The 22502-nt window shown below is 50.1% G+C and overlaps 1 protein-coding gene across 2 annotated transcripts in view; it reads left to right on the top strand.

Annotated features, from left to right (window-relative positions):
* PIGX (phosphatidylinositol glycan anchor biosynthesis class X) overlaps positions 1 to 21737 on the top strand; it is a 184847-nt gene extending 163110 nt beyond the window's left edge. For both annotated transcript variants that reach the window (XM_085634214.1, XM_085634215.1), the window contains exon 7: positions 19929 to 21737. In XM_085634214.1, the coding sequence (XP_085490340.1) occupies positions 19929 to 20072 (144 nt within the window). In that variant the 3' untranslated portion in view covers positions 20073 to 21737. The remainder of the gene's footprint in view (positions 1 to 19928) is intronic.
* Positions 21738 to 22502: the final 765 nt, after the last annotated feature.

The following is a 22502-nucleotide window of genomic DNA, read 5'->3' as shown; positions in this document are numbered from 1 at the left end:
AACGTTTCTTGACTGATGCAGGATATCAAGAGGCAAAATGCAAGAAAGAGACATTTTAGTCGCGGGCAACTGCCATCTTACTGCACAGATGCTATAGTAAATTAACCTGTGCCTAGCCCTCAGACATCATGTTTGACTCAAGCAAGGTGACATACAAGGGTCAAGCCGAACATTTACTATTAGGAAACTTCTCAGCAATAGAAACAGGGTGACACTATGTTTCTCAACAGTTCAAGAAAATAATATGCTTATAAGAACCAAAGGACAGTATGAAAATGTAAAGAGAAATAAAGTAAGCAAGGAAAAGACAGAGGAATAAAGACTTCAAACATCAGCCATGTTGGGAGGGCGTTCTCCGGGGGGCTTCGGAATACGTTCCTGACCACCCTTTGACCCACCTCTCCCAGAGTTAGGCCGAGCAATGGCGGGGAGGCCCTTCCTGGAAGGGTCTCGTTCCTAGGATCATACACGCTGCGCGTACACAGAGGGACACCACACCGTAGTTCTTAGTCAGACAGTATACTTTATCGACAGTTTCAGGGGGATCTTTATGATCCGAGATGCAGCTGTTGAATCAATGCCACAAGCGGCGGCGGTCTCGTGATGAGGGTATTGGGGTAGCGGGACAGTCTTTTAGATCAGTGTCTCTGCGGAGTATCCTTCGCACAGCTCTCAATCCTCGAGCCTGGGGATTTGGGTTCACTTGGCAATCTCCGCCGAGTCTCCTGGAAAGGAGAGCCGCGAGTCTCTCAGCAGGTACAGGTGGTTTCAGAGTCTCGGGAGCCACGACAGCGTCAGCAGGGCTCAGATGGTTCGGAGTTCGGGGAGCCGCGACAGCGTCAGCAGGGCTCAGATGGGTTCAGAGTTTGGGGAGCCGCGACAGCGTCAGCAGGGCTCAGATGGTTTCAGAGTGCGGGGAGCCGCGACAGCGTCAGCAGGGCTCAGATGGTTTCAAAGTGCGGGGAGCCGCGACAGCGTCAGCAGGGCTCAGATGGTTTCAGAGTGCGGGGAGCCGTCTTCGGGTTTCAGGGATCGGTCGAGCCGCGACCAGGTCAGCAGGGCTCTCGTAGGTCCAGGTCTTCTCTACCTCCCGTCCCTTCAGCACCCCTTGTTATACTCCCCCTCTTCTTTGAAGTCCGGAGTCCTCGCAGAGAGGGGTCTGGTGCCTGGGGGGCGGTGTGTCGGGATTTCCTGTCACTCGGCCCTTTGATCTGTTCAGGTTGGTCTGGGAGGGACTCCAGACGCCCAGCATGCGAGGCGCCCGCTCACCGGGGGCCTGGTGGCCGATCGAAACCCTCCTTGGGGAGGAGATCAGAGGTGTGACAGGGACGGCGTCTCCTGGTCTGGCTTGGGGGCTTCCCTCTCTCTCGGCCGGGCATGCGTGGTAGGGTCTTGGGGGTTGCTGGGGCCCCGGCCGGCCATCGGGTTGTTGGGCCATGGTGGCCGGAAGTCTGTGATACCGGGGATCAGATGTGGTTGTAGGATTGCTTACTGGTCGGGAGGGTCCACGCCACAAGGCCGGTCTCACACGTGCCCCCCCCAGCTGAAAGGCGGGGAGAACTACCCATCCACTTGGGGGTTCTCCTCGCTGAAGCGGAAGAATCGGGACAGGCCGTCAGCGTTGGCGTGGTCAGTCCCGGGGCGATGCTCCACAGTGAAGTCCATCCCCTGGAGGGAGATTGACCATCGTAGCAGCTTGGGGTTTTCTCCTCTCATTTGCATCAGGGTCGATGATCCGTTTGAACTCGGAAGTGGGTTCCGAACAAGTAGGGCCGCAGCTTTTTTGAGGGCCCAGACTACTGCGAAGGTCTCTCTTTCAATGCTCCACCGTTGTTCTCGAGGTAGTAACCTTCGGCTGATGAAGGCTATGGGCTGATCTATGCCTTTATCATTGAACTGTGAGAGGACTGCCCCGATGCCGTGCTCTGAAGCGTCCGTCTGGACCACAAACTCCTGAGAGTAGTCGGGGGCTTTGAGTACCGGAGCAGTACATATAGCGGCTTTCAAGGCGTCGAACGCTTTTTGGCACGGGGGAGTCCACTGTACTTTCTTCGGGTGCTTCTTGGAGGTTAACTCTGTGAGGGGGCCTGCGATGCTGCCATAGTTTTTAATAAACCTCCGGTAGTAACCGGTGAGGCCCAGGAAGGCCCGGACTTCCGTTTGGGTTGTGGGGGGTTCCCAGGACAAGATGGCGTCGATCTTTGGCTGGAGGGGGGCGACCTGCCCGCTCCCCACCTGGTGTCCCAGATAGATCACTGAGCCCTGTCCAATTTGGCACTTGCTGGCCTTGATGGTTAGGCCGGCTTGGCGCACGGCCATCAGTACTTGGCGGAGGTGCTGGAGGTGTTCGGTCCATTGGGAGCTGAATACTGCTATGTCGTCTAGGTACGCTGCGCTGAACCCCTCTAGCCCGGCCAGGACCCTGTTCACCAGTCGCTGGAAGGTGGCCGGGGCATTTTTCATCCCAAAAGGCATAACTCTGAAGCGGTAGTGCCCATCCGGGGTGGAGAAGGCGGACCGCTCCTTGGCTCCCTCAGTGAGCGCAATCTGCCAGTATCCGCAGGTCAGGTCGAAGGTGCTGAGGTAGCGAGAGGCCCCGAGGCGGTCGATGAGCTCGTCTGCGCGGGGGATAGGGTGAGCGTCCGCTCGGGTGACCGCATTGAGTCCCCGGTAGTCTACACAGAATCTCAGCTCGGGGGCGACACCAGGGGTTGCTGACTTCGGGACCAGTACTACCGGGCTGGCCCATGGGCTGTCGGAGGGCTCAATCACCCCTAGGGTTAGCATCTTAGCTACTTCGGTCTGGATGCAGGTCCGGACCCGGTCAGGGACTCGGTAGGCTCGGGGTCTCACCGGCGGGCTGTCTCCGGTGTCTACGTCGTGGACACACCAGTCGGTGACACTGGGGTGAGGGAGAAGAGGTCCGTGAATTGTCCCAATAGCTGGCGGCAGTCGTCGGACTGTTGGGGGGTGAGGGTGGACGAAAGTCTCACCCCCCCTCTACGGAGCCATCTTTCTCTTTAGCACACAGGGGGTCCGGAAGGGGCTCTGTGTCTTCTTCAGCCCCATCGTCGGTGGCCAGGAGCAAACTCAACTCCGTCCTCACGAAGTGGGGTTTGAGGCGGTTTGCGTGGAGTACCCGGAGGGGGTTCCGAGGAGACTGAACATCAACTAGATACGTGACTTGACTCTTCCGCTCGACCACTTGGAAGGGTCCAGTCCATCTGTCTTGGAGGGCGCAGGGTTTCACCGGGGCCATTACCCAGACCTGTTGGCCCGGCTGAAACTCGACCAGCGTGGCATTCTGGTCATACCAGCGCTTCATCTCTTCTTGGCTAGCCTCGAGGTTGGCCTCGGCGAGCTCCCGGAACTTCCGGGTCTGGTTGCGGAGCGCCAGGATATAGGGGAATACATCGGGAGGGGTTCCTCGGGGAACCGTTTCCCAGCCCTCCTTGACCAGGCTCAGGGGTCCCCGGACGGGGTGTCCGTAGAGTAATTCGAATGGGCTGAACCCCAGAGACTTTTGGGGAACTTCCCGGTAGGCGAACAGGAGGCAAGGTAGGAGGACGTCCCATTTCCGGCGAAGGGGTTCTTCGAGGCCCATGATCATCCCTTTCAGGGTCCGGTTAAATCGCTCGACTAGGCCATTGCCTTGGGGGTGGTATGGGGTGGTGAATTTGTATGACACCCGCATTGTTGCCATAGGGACCTCATGTACTTGGAGATAAAGTTCGTGCCACGATCACTCATGACTTCCCGAGGGAACCCCACGCGGGAGAAGATCCCCATCAAGGCCCGGCTCACCACGGGGGCCGTCACGGTGCGGAGGGGAATGGCTTCTGGGTAGCGGGTGGCATGGTCCACCAGGACGAGGATGAACCGGTGGCCCTGGGCGGTCCTGGGATCCAGGGGTCCCACGATGTCAATCCCCACCCGCTCAAAAGCGGTACTAACAACGGGGAAGGGTTGTAGCGAAGCCTTGCGCTTCCCACCACTTTTTCTGCTGGCCTGGCACGTGAGACATGACTTGCAGTAGGCCTCGACATTCGCTCGCATTTTGGGCCAATAGAAGTGGGTCACCAGGCGATGATAGGTTTTGTCTTGGCCTAAGTGTCCTGCCAGGGGTACATCATGGGCTAGGCCTAGGAGGAAACTTCGGAAGCGCAGGGGTACCACCAGTACCCGGGCCGATCCCAGCTCGGCCGACTTCTGTTCGCTGTACAGGAGGCCGTTTTCCCAATATACCCAGTGGGTTCCGGACTGGTCGCCTGCTGCCTGGGCTTCGGCCTGCTGTCGGGGTCCAATGAGGGAAGGGCAGGTGGCTTGTTCCCTGCAGAATTCTTCTCGGGAGGGTCCTCCCTCGCCGAGCAAATGGGCCATCTCGGGTAGGTCCCCGGCAGAGGGTCGTGGGGCTCGGGTAGCGCGTCCCGGTCCTCGGGGACGGCGACTGGGTTTAGGGGTAAGGCCTCAACTCCCTCGGAGGAAGGCGATCGGGCAGCCATGGAGCGCGTGGTGGGGCATACCCATTCGGGTAGGCCCATCATCTCCAGATGGGCTCTTCGTTCCACTTGGCCCCACAGGGAGCTCTCGAGGTCGTTGCCCAGGAGGCAGTCTACTGGTTGGGATGTTCGGACTGCCACTCTCAATTTACCGGTGACTCCCCCCCCCCCCCCATTCGAAGGGTACCAGGGCCATCCGGCAGAGGCTCTCGGAGTTGTCCGAAGATATGACTGGACAGAAGGCGTCGGTCAGGATCTGGTCTTCGGATACCAGGTGGCAGTGGACCGCTGTGACACTCGCCCCGGTGTCGTGGAGTGCCACGACTCGGTGGCCGTTGACCGTTACATGTTGTCGGTATTTTTCCGTGTTGGCGGGTAGGGGTGTTCCGGGGACCATCTCTCGGTCTCCCAGGGAGACCAGGGCCATGGCTGCTGGTTCCCACTCTTCGGAGTCTTCCATCTCTTCTCCTAGGGCCACGGAGGCCATTTGTTGGGCTGGAGGGGCGGCCGCTGCGGGTCGTTGGTACATGGGACACTGGGGGTCACTGGCATAGTGTCCGGTCTGCTGGCAGCGGAAGCAGGTGATCTTGACTCTGGGTCCCTGCCTCCCCCGGGGCCCTGTGCCGGCTGGAGGTGGGGCTGGAAAGTGCGTGGGTTGGCCTCTGGGGGGACTATGCTGGGAGCCCACCTGGGATTCCCTCGGTCAGCCTTGGTTCCCTCCGTCCCTCTGGCGGGGGGGTCCCTGACTGTGGCGACCGTAGTCTCCCACAGGGCCCCGGGAGGCCCGGGTGTTCACCGATCGGTCAGCTTCGACCGCCAGTTTCCGAGGGTCAGTGAGCTTGCTGTCCAGGAGGTGCTGGCGTAACTCCACAAAGCAATTTGCGGACAAGTGTTCCCATGCTATTAGGTCAAACAGTTCCTCAAAGGTGGAGACCTTGCTGCCCTTGATCCACCCGTCCAAGGCCCTGCTGTAAAAGTTCACGTATTCCACCCACGTAGTACCGGGTATCTTCTTGCAGTCTCGAAACCGTTGCCGGTACATCTCGGGGGTGAGTCCATATCTGGCTAATAGAGCCTCTTTCATGTGGCTGTACGAATTCAGCACCGTGGAGGGCAGGTCCAGCAGGGTATCTCTCCCCTCGCACAGGAACCGGCCCCACAAGCCAGCCCCCCAATCCTTCTGTGGAACTCGGTGGGAGGTCATAGCGACTTCGTAGGCCTTGAACCACTGCTGGATGTCGTCGTTCTTGTAGTATTCCTTCACCACATCCTTGGGGATGTGGACCTTTGGTTCCACGGCGGAGGAGGTCGGTGGGCTTCCCGTGGTTCTGGACTCCTCACTTTTGGCCTTGAGTTCGATCTCTTTTAGGCTGCGTTCGTGTTCTAGTTGAAGTTTTCTTTCTTCGTGTTCTCGCTGGCGTTTCTTTTCCTCGAGTTCCCCTTGTAGGCGTAATTGTTCTACGGCTAACTTCTTTTCTGCCAATTTTAGTTCTCCCTCTATTTTTAGTTTGGCTAGTTCTAGTTCATGGTTGCGGCCCCTCTCTCGGTCCGCTAGCTCATCCGGGGATAGGCCCCCCTCTGGGGCGTTGCTCTTTGCCGGGATGCTTCGTGGTTCGGTTGGCGACTCTCTTTCGGTTTGGGGCAGGGATGCTCCTGCCTCGACCCAAGTTTTCAATGCTTCCTGGAAATCTTCTTTAGTGCTTAATCCGGTGGTAGCGATTCCAAGGTCTTTGCAGAACTGTTTTAGTTCTCGATGCGTATAATATTCCAACCGGTCCTCTCGGAACGTCGGGCTGGTGTTGGTTCCTGCGGTACTCATTGTGGTTTCTCCTTCCATCTCCTTCCGGTAGTGCGTCAGCCGTTCACTGTATGATCTATAGGTGTCGGCTTGGATCCCGTCGTCTGCCACCAAATGTTGGAAGGGCGTTCTCCTGGGGGCTTCGGAATACGTTCCTGACCACCCTTTGACCCACCTCTCCCAGAGTTAGGCCGAGCAATGGCGGGGAGGCCCTTCCTGGAAGGGTCTCGTTCCTAGTATCATACACGCTGCGCGTACACAGAGGGACACCACACCGTAGTTCTTAGTCAGACAGTATACTTTATCGACAGTTTCAGGGGGATCTTTATGATCCGAGATGCAGCTGTTGAATCAATGCCACAAGCGGCGGCGGTCTCGTGATGAGGGTATTGGGGTAGCGGGACAGTCTTTTAGATCAGTGTCTCTGCGGAGTATCCTTCGCACAGCTCTCAATCCTCGAGCCGGGGGATTTGGGTTCACTCGGCAATCTCCGCCGAGTCTCCTGGAAAGGAGCGCCGCGAGTCTCTCAGCAGGCACAGGTGGTTTCAGAGTCTCGGGAGCCGCGACAGCGTCAGCAGGGCTCAGATGGTTCGGAGTTCGGGGAGCCGCGACAGCGTCAGCAGGGCTCAGATGGTTTCGGAATTCGGGGAGCCGCGACAGCGTCAGCAGGGCTCATATGGGTTCAGAGTTCGGGGAGCCGCGACAGCGTCAGCAGGGCTCAGATGGTTTCAGAGTGCGGGGAGCCGCGACAGCGTCAGCAGGGCTCAGATGGTTTCAGAGTGCGGGGAGCCGCGACAGCGTCAGCAGGGCTCAGATGGTTTCAGAGTGCGGGGAGCCGTCTTCGGGTTTCAGGGATCGGTCGAGCCGCGACCAGGTCAGCAGGGCTCTCGTAGGTCCAGGTCTTCTCTACCTCCCGTCCCTTCAGCACCCCTTGTTATACTCCCCCTCCTCTTTGAATTCCGGAGTCCTCGCAGAGAGGGGTCTGGTGCCTGGGGGGCGGTGTGTCGGGATTTCCTGTCGATCTGTTCAGGTTGGTCTGGGAGTGACTCCAGACGCCCAGCATGCAAGGCGTCCTCTCACCGGGGGCCTGGTGGCCGATCATAACCCTCCTTGGGGAGGAGATCAGAGGTGTGACAGGAACGGCGTCTCCTGGTCTGGCTTGGGGGCTTCCCTCTCTCTCGGCCGGGCATGCGTGGTAGGGTCTTGGAGGTTGCTGGGGCCCCGGCCGGCCATCGGGTTGTTGGGCCATGGTGGCCGGAAGTCTGTGATACCGGGCATCAGATGTGGTTGTAGGATTGCTTACTGGTCGGGAGGGTCCACGCCACAAGGCCGGTGTCACAAGCGAATACATTAAAGACAGTAAATACATTAAATGCATCAAAGGTAATTAGAAACACTCAGCAGTAGCACAACAGTAACAAACCAAATAGGTTTCACCTATGTGAGACCTATTGGAATTATCAATGTTTTTTTCAAGATGTTGCAGAGCATTGCGGACTGCTCTGCAACATGGCCAAAAGTAAATAAAAACAAAGCGCTATGGCGCAGCCGGCGTTGACCACTTCATATTGCTTTTTTGTTTAAGGCATGTTTCACAGCAGCTTACACTGCTGTGCAACACAAAAAAAAAAACGAACAAACATTTGCAATAGGTCTCGTATTTACGCAAGGTTAAGCTATTGGTATTGTAAATGACAATGCCTTTTATTTGTTTTAAAAACCAAAACATAAATAAAAGGCATTGTCATTTACAATGCCAATAGCTCAAACTTGCGTAAATGCGAGATCTATTGCATTGCAAATGCTTGTTTTTTGGTAGGCATGGGGAGCTAAGTGATTTGCCCAGAATCACAGAATGTTGAGCCAAAGCCAAGACTTGAACCTGGTTCTCCAGCTCCCAAGTCTGCAGCTCTGGCCACACTTCCATCGCACTAATACCTCATTGCCTCGCACGCACAGGCATATATTATTATTTTAGCACATACAGCTGTATTCCCAGTAAACACACTTACATATTAACAGACATGCGCAAATAACGGGGCACACAGATGTATAAGTACATACCTCTATCAGCCAACAGACACACGTATGTTCTCTAGTCTCCAATACACGTGTGAATTGGAGAGAACATACATGACGCGAAGATCATTTTACTTTTCACAAAAGGATAACAGATTTAACACATCAGCCTGCACATGCAGGTTATCATGTATTTTCTTGAAAATAAACATGCCTGTATTTTCCCTACATGTTTGTTAATTTTACCCAACACACGCTGGCGTGTATTAAAAGGCGAGCGAGCGAATTAACATCTACACATGCACGTTCACCACAATTACATGTTTGACATTAGCCTGCCCGTCCAACTCATTTTACTGCTGAATGTTTTGTTCCAGCACACACTCCTATTTTACCCTCTACACGCGTGTGTATTATAGCGACACGAGTAGTACAAGGATGTATAACAATTGCTTTGGATTGGAGCCGGGACTCGTTAAACGTGCAAGAGAACCGGAGGAGTGGTGTGTGTTCGCACGGGCAGAATGCGATCTGGCCAAGTGCAGTAAACATCAGCGTGAACAGAAAAGGCACAAGGGTTAGCTATCAGTACTCCATCAGTTGGGCCAGTGTTGTGAGGGGGGGGGGCATCGTACCCCCAATTAGAGCTTCTTGGAAAGGGCCCATTTTCCTAGCTTGTGTTTTGGTCAAGGCACCCTGGCCACGCCTCTGTGGATGAAAACTACTGATCGCGCTACGTAGCTTTAACAACAAGCACAGGGCTGCCCTGCTACTTGAGGCCTGCGCCTACAAGAGTCATGTTCCCTGGTTGGTAGCTCTGCTGTCTGGGCCCTGAACATTTAAGATTAGTGCAGTGGTTATAGTCTGCTGAGTGACCCTATCAGCTTGGGGATAGCTCTGCGGTCTGACGCGGGAGCCAACAGGATCGAGTGCAGTGTTGACAGGTGGAAATAGTGTCTTCAGAAGTGCTCCGAAAACTGGACACACATTTCACCCACGTGCAGAAGGAGGGTTTTATCTCTGTGTTTCAGCAGGCTCTACACGTTGATTGTGCTAATAAACAGCTAGCACTGTTAGCTCATTCTAAACAGAGTTGATGCCTTTATGAGACTAATTGGAAATGAAAAGCAAAACGTTACAATGCATGTCATTTTTAAAACGCCACTCACGCTCCTTCAGCTAGCGGCTGTACAACGATGCATGTGGGAAACGCGGCTGTTGGACTTCGGCGGAACATGCCCTGCGCCATCTTCCCATTTTGTTTTAAGTTACTGAAGCGACCACCAATACAGCTTGTAGGTAGAGAAGTCGTCTTTATTACTGCTCATCAACGACAGCTTCCAGGGAATGAATACAAATATCACTCAAGACTCCAAGCATGAACATTCCATCACCAAGGAGGTGACAGAACATTCAGTATGTCATGACATTACCACAGTGAATACTACAATATCTCCCTTTCTCACAGAAACATAATGATTGAATATTCAAAGGAGAAAGAGAGGCAAAATATAAACAAAATTAAATACAATAATAAGCAGAACAAGCATTTGCAATGCAATAGGTCTCGCATTTATAAGAGTTTGAGCTATTGGCATTGTAAAATTACAATCCCTTTTTTAAACAAATAAAAGGCATTGTCATTTACAATGTCAGTAGCATAAACTCGCATAAAAGCAGTGTGTGGAGTGCAGCAGTGTGCAGCGTGCAGCAGTGTGCGGCATGCAGCAGTGTGCGGCGTGCAGCAGTGTGTGGCGTGCAGCAGTGTGCGGCGTGCAGCAGTGTTTCGTGTAGCAGTGTGAGGCATGCAGCACTGTGTGGCGTGCAGCAGTGTGCGGCATGCAGCAGTGTCGTGCAGCATGCAGCAGTGAGTAATGCAGCAGTGTGCAGCAGTGTGCGGCGTGCAGCAGTGTGCGGCATGCAGCAGTGTTTCGTGTAGCATTGTGCGGCGTGCAGCGTGTTTCGTGTAGCAGTGTGCAGCGTGCAGCAGTGTTCGGCGTGCAGCAGTGTGCGGTGTGCAGCAGTGGGTGGCGTGCAGCAGTGTGTGGCATGCAGCAGTGTGCGGCGTGCAGCAGTGTGTGGTGTGCAGCAGTGTGTGGCATGCAGCAGTGTGCGGCGTGCAGCAGTGTTTTGTGTAGCATTGTGCGGTGTGCAGCAGTGTGCAGCGTGCAGCAGTGTGTGGCGTGCAGCAGTGTGTGGCGTGCAGCAGTGTGTTGCGTGCAGCAGTGTGTGGCGTGCAGCAGTGTTTCGTGTAGCAGTGTGCGGCGTGCAGCAGTGTGCGGCGTGCAGCAGTGTGCGGCATGCAGCAGTGTGTGGCGTGCAGCAGTGTGTGGGTGTGCAGCGGTGTGTGGCATGTAGCAGCGTGCAGCAGTGTGCGGCGTGCAGCAGTGTGCGGCGTGCAGCAGTGTGCGGCATGCAGCAGTGTGTGGCGTGCAGCAGTGTGTGGCGTGCAGCAGTGTGTGGCGTGCAGCAGTGTGTGGCGTGCAGCAGTGTGTGGCGTGTAGCAGTGTGCAGCAGTGTGCAGCAGTGTGTGGCGTGCAGCAGTGTTTCGTGTAGCAGTGTGAGGCATGCAGCACTGTGTGGCATGCAGCGGCGTGCAGCAGTGTGCGGCGTGCAGCAGTGTCGTGCAGCATGCAGCAGTGAGTAATGCAGCAGTGTGCAGCAGTGTGCGGCGTGCAGCAGTGTGCGGCGTGCAGCAGTGTGTGGCGTGCAGCAGTGTGTGGCGTGCAGCAGTGTGTGGCATGCAGCAGTGTGCGGTGTGCAGCAGTGTGAGGCGTGCAGCAGTGTGTGGCGTGCAGCAGTGTGTGGCGTGCAGCAGTGTGAGGCGTGCAGCAGTGTTTCGTGTAGCATTATGCGGCGTGCAGCAGTGTGTGGCATGCAGCAGTGTTTCGTGTAGCGGCCTGCAGCAGTGTGCGGCGTGCAGCAGTGTGCGGCGTGCAGCAGTGTGCAGCAGTGTGCTGCGTGCAGCAGTGTGGCGTGCAGCAGTGTGTGGCGTGCAGCAGTGTGCGGCGTGCAGCAGTGTGCGGCGTGCAGCAGTGTTTCGTGTAGCAGTGTGAGGCGTGCAGCAGTGTGCGGCGTGCAGCAGTGTGCGGCGTGCAGCAGTGTGTGGCGTGCAGTAGTGTTTTGTGTAGCAGTGTGCGGCGTGCAGCAGTGTGTGGCATACAGCAGTGTGTGGCATGCAGCAGTGTGTGGCATGCAGCAGTGTTTCGTGTAGCAGTGTGCGGTGTGCAGCAGTGTGCGGTGTGCAGCAGTGTGCGGTGTGCAGCAGTGTGTGGCGTGCAGCAGTGTTTCGTGTAGCATTGTGCGGCGTGCAGCAGTGTGTGGCATACAGCAGTGTGTGGCATGCAGCAGTGTGTGGCATGCAGCAGTGTTTCGTGTAGCAGTGTGCGGTGTGCAGCAGTGTGCGGTGTGCAGCAGTGTGCGGTGTGCAGCAGTGTGAGGCGTGCAGCAGTGTGAGGCGTGCAGCAGTGTGAGGCGTGCAGCAGTGTGAGGCGTGCAGCAGTGTGTGGCGTGCAGCAGTGTGTGGCGTGCAGCAGTGTGTGGCGTGCAGCAGTGTGAGGCGTGCAGCAGTGTTTCATGTAGCATTGTGCGGCGTGCAGCAGTGTGTGGCGTGCAGCAATGTGTGGCGTGCAGCAGTGTGTGGCATGCAGGAGTGTGTGGCGTGCAAAAGTGTGTGGCGTGCAAAAGTGTTTCGTGTAGCAGTGTGTGGTGTGCAGCAGTGTGTGGCATGCAGCAGTGTGTGGCGTGCAGCAGTGTGTGGCGTGCAGCAGTGTGCGGCGTGCGGCAGTGTGAGGCGTGCAGCAGTGTGAGGCGTGCAGCAGTGTGTGGCGTGCAGCAGTGTGTGGCGTGCAGCAGTGTGTGGCGTGCAGCAGTGTTTGGCGTGCAGCAGTGTGTGGCATGCAGCAGTGTGTGGCATGCAGCAGTGTTTCGTGTAGCAGTGAGAGGCATGCAGCACTGTGTGGCGTGCAGCTGCGTGCCGCAGTGTCATGCAGCATGCAGCAGTGAGTAATGCAGCAGTGTGTGGCGTGCAGCAGTGTGTGGCGTGCAGCAGTGTGTGGCGTGCAGCAGTGTGTGGCGTGCAGCAGTGTGTGGCGTGCAGCAGTGTGTGGCGTGTAGCAGTGTGCGGCGTGCAGCAGTGTGCGGCGTGCAGCAGTGTGCAGCATGCAGCAGTGTGAGGCGTGCAGCAGTGTGAGGCGTGCAGCAGTGTGAGGCGTGCAGCAGTGTGAGGCGTGCAGCAGTGTGTGGCGTGCAGCAGTGTGGTGTGCAGCAGTGTGAGGCGTGCAGCAGTGTTTCGTGTAGCATTGTGTGGCATTCAGCAGTGTGTGGCGTGCAGCAGTGTGTGGCGTGCAGCGGCATGCAGCAGTGTGTGGCGTGCAGCAGTGTGTGGCGTGCAGCAGTGTGTGGCATGCAGCAGTGTGTGGCATGCAGCAGTGTGTGGCATGCAGCAGTGTTTTGTGTAGCAGTGTGAGGCATGCAGCACTGTGTGGCGTGCAGCTGCGTGCAGCAGTGTCATGCAGCATGCAGCAGTGAGTAATGCAGCAGTGTGTGGCGTGCAGCAGTGTGGCGTGTAGCAGTGTGTGGCGTGTAGCAGTGTGCGGCGTGCAGCAGTGTGCGGCGTGCAGCAGTGTGCGGCATGCAGCAGTGTGAGGCATGCAGCAGTGTGCGGCGTGCAGCAGTGTGAGGCGTGCAGCAGTGTGAGGCATGCAGCAGTGTGTGGCGTGCAGCAGTGTGTGGCGTGCAGCAGTGTGGTGTGCAGCAGTGTGAGGCGTGCAGCAGTGTTTCGTGTAGCATTGTGTGGCATTCAGCAGTGTGTGGCGTGCAGCAGTGTGTGGCGTGCAGTGGCATGCAGCAGTGTGTGGCGTGTAGCAGTGTGTGGCGTGTAGCAGTGTGCGGCGTGTAGCAGTGTGCGGCGTGCAGCAGTGTGAGGCGTGCAGCAGTGTGAGGCGTGCAGCAGTGTGTGGCGTGCAGCAGTGTGTGGCGTGCAGCAGTGTGAGGCGTGCAGCAGTGTGTGGCGTGCAGCAGTGTGTGGCGTGCAGCAGTGTGCGGCGTGCAGCAGTGTTTCGTGTAGCAGTGTGCGGCGTGCAGCAGTGTGCTGCGTGCAGCAGTGTGGCGTGCAGCAGCGTGCAGCAGTGTGTGGTGTGCAGCAGTGTGTGGCGTGCAGCAGTGTGCGGCATGCAGCAGTGTGCGGCGTGCAGCAGTGTGCTGCGTGCAGCAGTGTGCAGCGTGCAGCAGTGTGAGGTGTGCAGCAGAGTAAGGTGTGCAGCAGTGTGCGGCGTGCAGCAGTGTGCGGCGTGCAGCAGTGTGTTGCGTGCAGCAGTGTGAGGCATGCAGCAGTGTGAGGCGTGCAGCAGTGTTTCGTGTAGCAGTGTGAGGTGTGCGGCATGCAGCAGTGTGCGGCGTTCAGCAGTATAATGCAGCAGTGTGCGGCGTGCGGTAGTGTGCGGCGTGCGGCAGTGTGCAGTGTGCGGCGTGCAGCAGTGTGTGGCGTGGTTTGTAAACAACAAGAAAAGCGGACATCAAAGGAAGGGTGGGTGGCAACGAGCATATGGGGTGTGAGTTATAACGAAAGTTAATTGTTGTAAGAGGGGATGCAGGAAGTGAGGCCAAGCGCGCGCTGGCGAAAGCAGTCTGCTGCTTTCAAGTCCGATGCCAGATGCCCGATGCCAGCTTCGTGCTTGAATGCCTCACATGCACTGGCCAAAAACCGCATTCCTAAGGTCTTGTGCCCCTTACTAAATCTCTCTGAATGCGGGAGGCGGCGCACGCGCAGGAAGTAGCTGGTGGCAAATGGAATGCGCGTGGTTGTGCGCGTAACCGCCACCCGATCTGCCTGGGAAGCCTTTGGGAGCATTTTCTGAAGCCCCTACATAAGTCTCGCTGAGCGATCGCTTACGCGATAGCCAGGTGAGACCTAAAAAGGAAAATAAATAAAAAGAAAAGAACAGATAAGTACTGATAACAAAACTTAATTTAGCTTAGAACAACTAGTAAACTTCATAAATCCATACATTTGGGAACAAATCTCCTGCGACTACTCTTCCTCACCAAAGAAGTAGACGTATCTGGAGATATACCATCGCTAGTTTTCCGCTCAAGTCAATCTCCACACCATCAAGAGATGATTTATTAGAAGAAAAAGCAGTATTAATTTTCAAACCCATTTGATGTACAACTTTATCAGGCATTCTATAAATCCTGGATACATTCCACCAATTCTTCCTATTGACTCTCACAGCATAACGTGAAACTGAATCAACACACATCAGTTGACTAAATTTCAAGAGACCTTTGGGTACATTATGAGGATTCTTTATCTTAACCCAATCTCCCACATTGATTTTGTGGGTCCACCCTTCTTTGTGAGAACTCTGTCCTGAATGGTATGAAGTGTTTTCATTAGCTTTATTGTGTACAGGAGAATGCGTCTCTCCCTCAACTCTCTCCTCAGAAGATGACAAAAACGACCTGGACAATAGTCCCCACTGCCTCATCCAAGCTGGACACATGCAGAACGTAGCAAATCTCCCTCTCAATAGCTCAAAAGGACTTTTCCCAAACTCAGTGCCCGGTGTGGTCCGATGAGCCCACAGCATATTCTGTACAGCTCCTCTAATATCAATATTTCCAGAGAACGCCCATTGCACACATTCCACCAATATGCGATTCATGCGCTCAATGAAACCATTCCCTTGTGGGTGGTAAAGAGCAACTCGCCGATGGATAATACCAGATTGATTTAAAAAACTGGATATTTCTTTGGAGACAAACTGTACTCCATTGTCTGACACTAATTCCTTGGGAAAACCTTCTCTTGCAAAAAGACTCTCTAAAAACTTAATGACTTCATTCGTATTAGGATCAGTCATAAAACAAACCTCCCACCATTTGCTGTAATAATCGGCAATGACCAAGGCAAATTTGTATTTATTGGGCAGAGCATTAAACGGTCCAATAAAATCCAATGCCAGTTTCATCCAAGGCCCAGCAGGTAAGTCAACTTTCACTTTGGGAGGAATGACAGTCTTGATTACTTTGTCACTGGAACAACAAGTAAAACAACTCTCAACCATATCCTCTATATGGCGATCCATTGAAGGCCACCAATAAATTGAACGAATTCTACGTTTGGTACATGTTTGCCGCAGATGACCTTCATGTCCGGCCATAATTATACGATCTCTCAAACTTGCAGGAGGTACAAATCTATCACCACGTAAAATCATCTCACCACCTTCTAGAGACAATTCATCAGCCACTTTAGAAAAAGGTTGCAGTTCTCTATCCAGATATTTTTCCTTTGGCCAACCTTTAATGATACATATTCTAACTTCCTTGAGAACAGAATCAGAATGCATTGCATCAAACCACTCTCCCTCCTTGAAACACCCCTCTTTACAAATGTCAATACTCGCAATTAAACATTCCTCATCTTCATCTTCAGTACATTCACTCTGCACAGCCGGCAAAGGCAGTCTAGAAAGTAGGTCAGGTCTAATGTTTTTTCCTCCAAGAATATGTTAAACCACAAAATTGTATTGAAGAAGTTTGGAACCCAATCTAGCGATCCTGGGAGTGTGATCTTTCCCTACAACACCATTGAGAATAGGAATAAGAGGTTTGTGATCAGTCAATAGCTTAAAAGACCTACCCCAGAGAAAACTTTTAAACCTCTCAATTGCCCAACAACAAGCCAGAAGTTCTCTCTCTATGACAGATTAAGTTTTTTTCGCTGGGACGTAATGATCGAGAGATGAAACCAACAGTATGTTCAGCACCACCTTCCATTTGAGTCAACATGTCACCAAGGCCATCAAGACTTGCGTCCACAGATACAATAGATTCTAAAGAAGGATCAAAGGAAGTCAAAATTTTGCAGGAACCAAGTTCACTCTTAATATTATCAAAATCAGTTTGACACCTTTGATCCCAGAGAAAAACAGTTCCTCTCTTCAAAAGTTCACGTAAATGAGCAGTTGTGGCTGAAAAAATTGGAAATGAACTTTGAATAAAACTCACACATTCCTAAGAAAGATGAAACTTGCTCTTTAGTCTTGGGAGAAGGAACCTTGACAATAGCCTCAATCAGACCTACTCTAAGAAGAATCCCCTTACCAGATATGCGGTGTCCTAGATAATCAATGGACTCCACACCAAAAACACATTTGCTCAAATTACCCACAATACCCTTCTCTTGTAGTCTATTTAAGACTTCATTCAAGCTTTTGGCATGCGAAGATCTGCAAACTCTTGCCACTAGGATGTCATCTTGAAAGACAACAGTGGTATGAACTCCCATCAGGAGTTTTTCCATGACACGCTGGAACACGGAAGCCGCCGAGGCTAGCCCAAACCGCATCCTTTTGAATTGGAAAGTCCCAGATGGAGAAACAAAAGCAGTCAAGTGTTTAGACGATACGTCCAGTTCAACTGGATGATATGCCGAAGATAAGTCTGTCTTCGAAAACCATTTGAATCCTTGAAACTTAGCGACTATATCATCAATGCGGGGTAGCGGGTGTGAGTCCACCCATATATTCTTATTAAGACAGCGCAGATCAATGCAGACTCTGAGATTCCCATTCTTTTTCCGTGCGACCACCAAGGGACTTAACCAGAGAGAGGATTTGATGGGCTCAATCACACCTGATTCACACATCTTCTCCAACTCTTTCGTTAAATCATCCCTAACACTCAAGGGTACATTTCGCATTTTATGTTTAATTGGAATAGCTCCATCTTTTACTTTGATAAGATGTTCAAAACCATTGATTAAACCTAGTGTGTCACAAAAAACATTGGGAAATTTTCTTCCCCAATTAGAAGGGTCATCATCGCATGTAAATTCATTGACAATGGTCACTAGTTCCTTTGTGCCAGGTCTAAGGGTCATCCCGAATAAACCTTGGTGATACCATCCTAGGATGTTTAACCCTTTTATAGCCACATAGATCTTCCCAGTTATAGATCTCTCTTTGAAAACTAATGTACTTTCAAAAAAAAACTTTAGTTGAATCTTCCTTCCTTCATAAGATAAGGGGCTTCTATCAGGAGGTTCAAGATGCTTATCACCCCACACAGATCCAAACAACTCTTCAGTGATCATCGTCATACGTGCTCCTGAATCAGCAAGCAATTTCAAAGTTTTTCCATCAACTATAATGTCAACAATGGGATCTGCACACTCCACACAATCATCTTTAACCACTAACATTAAATCACTCATGGAACTTACAACTTCCGTGTCACTCTCCACTTTGTCATTCTCCCACACAACATTAATATTCCTCCTAGAAGTACACACTTTAGCAAAATGACCTTGCTTACCACAATTTCTACAAGAAGCATTCCTAGCAGGACAAATACGTGAGTTAGGGAAATGTGAAGGAAAACCACATTTGGAACACACATTTTTCTTTTGAAAATAGAATTGTTTCTTATCATGTCTAACTGCAGGCAATTTCCCTTTAATCTCATTACTGTTTTTCTCAGACCCACTATTCTTCTCCGCCCCATTTTTCCCTTCATTTACAACACCAACCATAGATTTGTCTGATCTAAGCTCGTTGGAAGACATCTGGGATAACTCAATGCTCTTGACTATGGAGACCATTTCTTCAAGAGATGGATTTTTTAAAGTTAATAACTTCTGTTGAACTTTTTTATCTCTACATCGTACAACAATTTGGTCCCTGATGAGTTGACGTAAAATTTTAAAACTCACATTCAGAAGCCAAAATACGTAACGAAGCAACATACGACACAATGCTTTCAGAAGCTTGTTGTTCCCTCGTAAAAAACTTGTGCCTAGCTACTACCAAACTCTTCTCAACATCGAATTGTTTTTCTAACATTTGTATTGCTTGATCAAAATCATTTAACGGTTCATTACTCTCTGCTACTACAGGTAAAGGTAAATGTTCTAACACAGCCTGACCCTCAAAACCCAGGTTGTGTTCAAGGATAAATCTCTTGCGTTGAACAAGAAGAGAGGGAACAAAAAAGGAAAGGAAAATGAAAAGGAACACACCCCCATAACAGACCACAATGGGCATCCCTGTTCTGGGATGTGTTTTTTTCCCCCTCATCGCTTCCCATCCCCAAAGCCACCTCTAGTTGGCAAGCACTGCATTCTGGTGTTCTGGGAGCAACAAATAAAAGCAATTAGCACATTTATTGGAATATTGAGAGTGGAGGCACCGAATCATATTACTCTGACTGCACTCAGTGTCTGGCAGTCAAGATTGTAGGCCCCCTCAATCACAATAGAATAGTGAGTTTTCAGAAGGGACAAGAGAAGGAGGCGATAAATATTTTGGTAACAAAACGGTAAGTATTCCCTATACCTCCTTAAGTGCCCTCTGAAGAGGTGTGTCCATTAGTCAGCAGAGGGCCAATAATTGGCGTAATTGAATGACTTTGTGTTCAGCAATTTTAAATTGCCTCTCTTGTCAAACTTCTCAATCTGAGGCCGAACAAACCATTTTATAGACTAGTTTTCAATAATATTTTCTCACTTCCTGTTACTGATTTCCCTTGTTCTTGATTCCTACACTATTGCGGGCATAGTGGGAGTACCCTCTGCCAGATCTCTTGGGACAACCCAACCCCCATACCTGTTAGGATGTATGAGGAAGCAAATCAGAGCAGGCTACCGTCTTTTGCAGAATAAAGGTTAGAGTTAGCAGGGCTGCATCTCAGCCAAAGACACAGAGTTCCAGGATAATCCACAGAAGTGCTTCTCTGCTCAATTTGGATCAGAGAATTCAGTGCTGATTTGATTGTTTGTCTTGAGAATCAGAGTAGTCCGCAACCGGAAAACCAAATACAAGGGCTATGCATTCAGTATTCCTTAGCCTTGGACAGAGTGTGAGAACAACATGATAAAATGGTACTAAAACGTGCTGCAAGCAGAATAATTTTTAAGTATGTTATCGTGTAAGTGCACGGCATGTAAAAAGTCACTGTTTTGAAAAAGATGTCAAGTTTAAACATGTAATTAGAATGGAGACTTGTGCGCTGGCCCTGTTGAACCTTACAACAAAAGGGCGTGCTTTGGAACTGCAAGCGGGATAGGAAATGTTCTGTCTAGATGCAGGATTATGTGAAGTAAAAAAGGGTTTAGATACTAAAAATATATTCCCTATTTTGCATTTATATATATATATATTCAATAGATATATGTGTGTGTGTGTTTGGGTAGGGTACTGGTGCTATATTGTTTATTGTGGTATGCTTTCTATGCCGTATTCTTTATACTTCTCCCTCGAAAACCTCTCAATATTTTCCAGATTTCTTCATAATGCGTTTTTGTTGGTTACAAATATTATTGCTGATATTTTATCAGAGTTTGAGCTTTTTTGTTCAAAAAGAAGGAAGCTGTATTGTGGTTATCTGCATTCCAGGTGGGTGAATATGGAAATCACTGGTGTCATGTGGAATGTATAATTGGTATTTGGAATATATGAGGTTCATTTGAAGAGGAACTGGCCCGCTGTCTGGACCTTTGGTGGTCTGCCTCTGTTAGTAAATCAACCTTGAAACATAATTATTTGTTGAATGTGCGTGAAGAAGGGCAACACAAGGCATAACAGCTTGCTGTCTTCCCCCTCCAGGTGACAGAAGAGCTGACCCTACAAGTTCCAGTTGGCCTCCAGCAGCACAGCTCAGTGATTTGTGCATTGACTCTCCTTGTGACACTCTCATGTTCTCTTATGATTTTGGTTACGGTATATGGACGAGCAGGACGCCACATTTAAAGACTGGTCTCTTCCTTGGGACATTTAAATGGAGGATTATGAGCACCTTTACAATAGAACATTCAGTGTTCATGGTTTATGGTTAGTTCAATGATTATGTACGGAGTTCTGTTTCCTTACAAAGCAGAAGAATCCATTTTGATTCTTTAAGAAACAGGAGTGGACAGTCCAGACTGGTCTTGTTCTGAAACTCATTCTTCCTTTGGAATTTATCAAAATCAAAATAAAGCTGGTCTTATAGTAACTTAATAGATTGTGTCATTTTCCTATAAATGATCTTTTTATGTAAAGAAACAGATTCACAATAAGGAAAGCAGTGCCAATACAAAATGGATTTAGTAGAAATTAGTTCAGTTGAAAAACAGACTAGGGTGGTGTATGCAAATATTTAAATCACAAGGCAATGTTTTAGTTTAAGTAATATTTCCAATATAGCTATTTTGGGATGTGAACATATAAGCTTATCTGTTTACTATTAAAAAGGTTATTGATCCCACAGAGGCCACAAACTTTTTAAATACATGTTTATCAAATTAATCACTGCTAGCGACATTCTTAACTGCTACACTAGTTAACGAGGATATGGATTTTCATGTCAACAGGAAGCCTACAAACATGAGTGCCGTTTAAATCTATCAAGCACATCCAGACTTGGACTGTGAAAAGTTGTTTTTAATGTAGATTTAATAATAATAATAATAATAAGGGAATTTTATAGAGCGCTTGGTTACGCTCAAAGCGTGTCCCCGCGCTAGAACAGAAGAACTCCCACAGACTCAGCCATTGAGACTGTGCAGGCTAGCGTGTATACAAATATGATTTTCCTAGTAATTTATGAAGGAAAAGTCTTAATTTTATTAAAGACATGGAGGCAAGTATTATGCTATCTTAACTTGCTTTAATTTGAATAGCAGCAGTCAAGAAAGTTAAAACTACAAATCCCAAGAGGCTTAGCAACATGCTAGCCAAAAGAATAAGAAACGTAATGTGCGTGACCACCAATAGTATAACATCAGAATGTATAATGTCCTGCTTGACTGCGAACACAGGCCTCGTAAAATCTACTCGCCCACTCGCAATTGCGAGTAAAAGTTTATCAGGTGGAAGCAATTTTTACCACATACTAGTCCCATCTGGCGAGTGACTTTAGGCTAGAAAGGAACAGGTGTTCTGTTCATTCAGAAAGTGAATGAGCAATAAAGATGCCATTAAATCTTGTTTTTATCACATTTGCTGTCTGTTCAAGGAAAGAGGTCAAATGGCAGTTTGTCTTTTTATTAACTGCTGCTTGGAAAGTGGAGTTTATTTTCTCTCCTACACTTAAATAAATAACCTGTTAATTAATATTATCAATATTTCAAAATATATTAGGAATTGCGAAAGCAAATTTTTTTTGTAATTAAGAAGTGTCATGCACACAAAGAGTTCAAAAGGAGCAAATAAAACCAGAACAGTTTACTTGGTGATATACAAATGACATATTAGCAGAAACCCTATTTCCAAACATTATTGTTTGTACACTATATAGTTTTACCAGTAAAACTGCATATCAATGGGAAGGTTTGTGGCCATTTCTATGTAAAATCTGCTGATTACAAATGACAGTGTGCTACCACTTCATGCTTTCATTATGAACTTATTAAAAGTGATAGTTTGTAAACATGATTTGAGAAACATTCCTGCCCTTGCCCTGATGACAATGCTGTTAATGAACTAAGAGGAAAGTCAGGGGTCATGTGCAGCCTGTTGCTAGATTTGTGTTATATATGTAAAAAAAGTTTTGTCTATTAAATCAAACAAAAGAGTTTTTTGTACACCAGACATGCTGAACTAACGCATCTGAAGGTGCTCTCATATGTGATAATGAAGAAAATGGCGGCTCAAAGAATTAAAAATATTTGACCACAATCACATCATTTGAAACCTGTTTAGGGGTCAAGAGCATTACAAATTGGTTGAGTAGATTATTTAAGTCACTAGACCTGCAGGTCTAGTAAAATGTTTATGATTTTTCGAGGCCTGGAACAGCCCTCTCTTCTTGTTAGAGAAGTTAGATAGGACCAGAAAATAAAGGAAAAATGGAGACAACAATCGAGAAAGCCATAACAAACGTAAGCAGCCCTTGGTAATAGGTCTTAAGACTGAAAATTTGTGAAAGCTCCAAGGAGACCGGTAGACATCCATGTGGAAGCGTCAAAGAGGAAGGAGCAGGAGAGAGTTCCGTCTGAACTATGATGTCCTTAAGAGGAGGTAGGTTGTAATGCTGGAGCCGCGGTCAGTGAGGTTAAAAAACATAGGTTACCAAGTGTTGAGGTGGGATAATACTCGCATCCATGTCTTTAAATAAAATGAAGACTTTCCTTCATAAATTACTAGGAAAATCTACATTTTATGTCTAGAATGGAGGCTTCTATTATGCTTGTTTAAAGC

This window comes from Triturus cristatus, chromosome 11, assembly GCF_964204655.1.
Source record: "Triturus cristatus chromosome 11, aTriCri1.1, whole genome shotgun sequence".
Taxonomy (NCBI): Eukaryota; Metazoa; Chordata; class Amphibia; order Caudata; family Salamandridae; genus Triturus; species Triturus cristatus.
The sequence above is the reverse complement of the archived record's forward strand: the minus strand, read 5'-3'. Positions and strand labels throughout refer to the sequence as shown.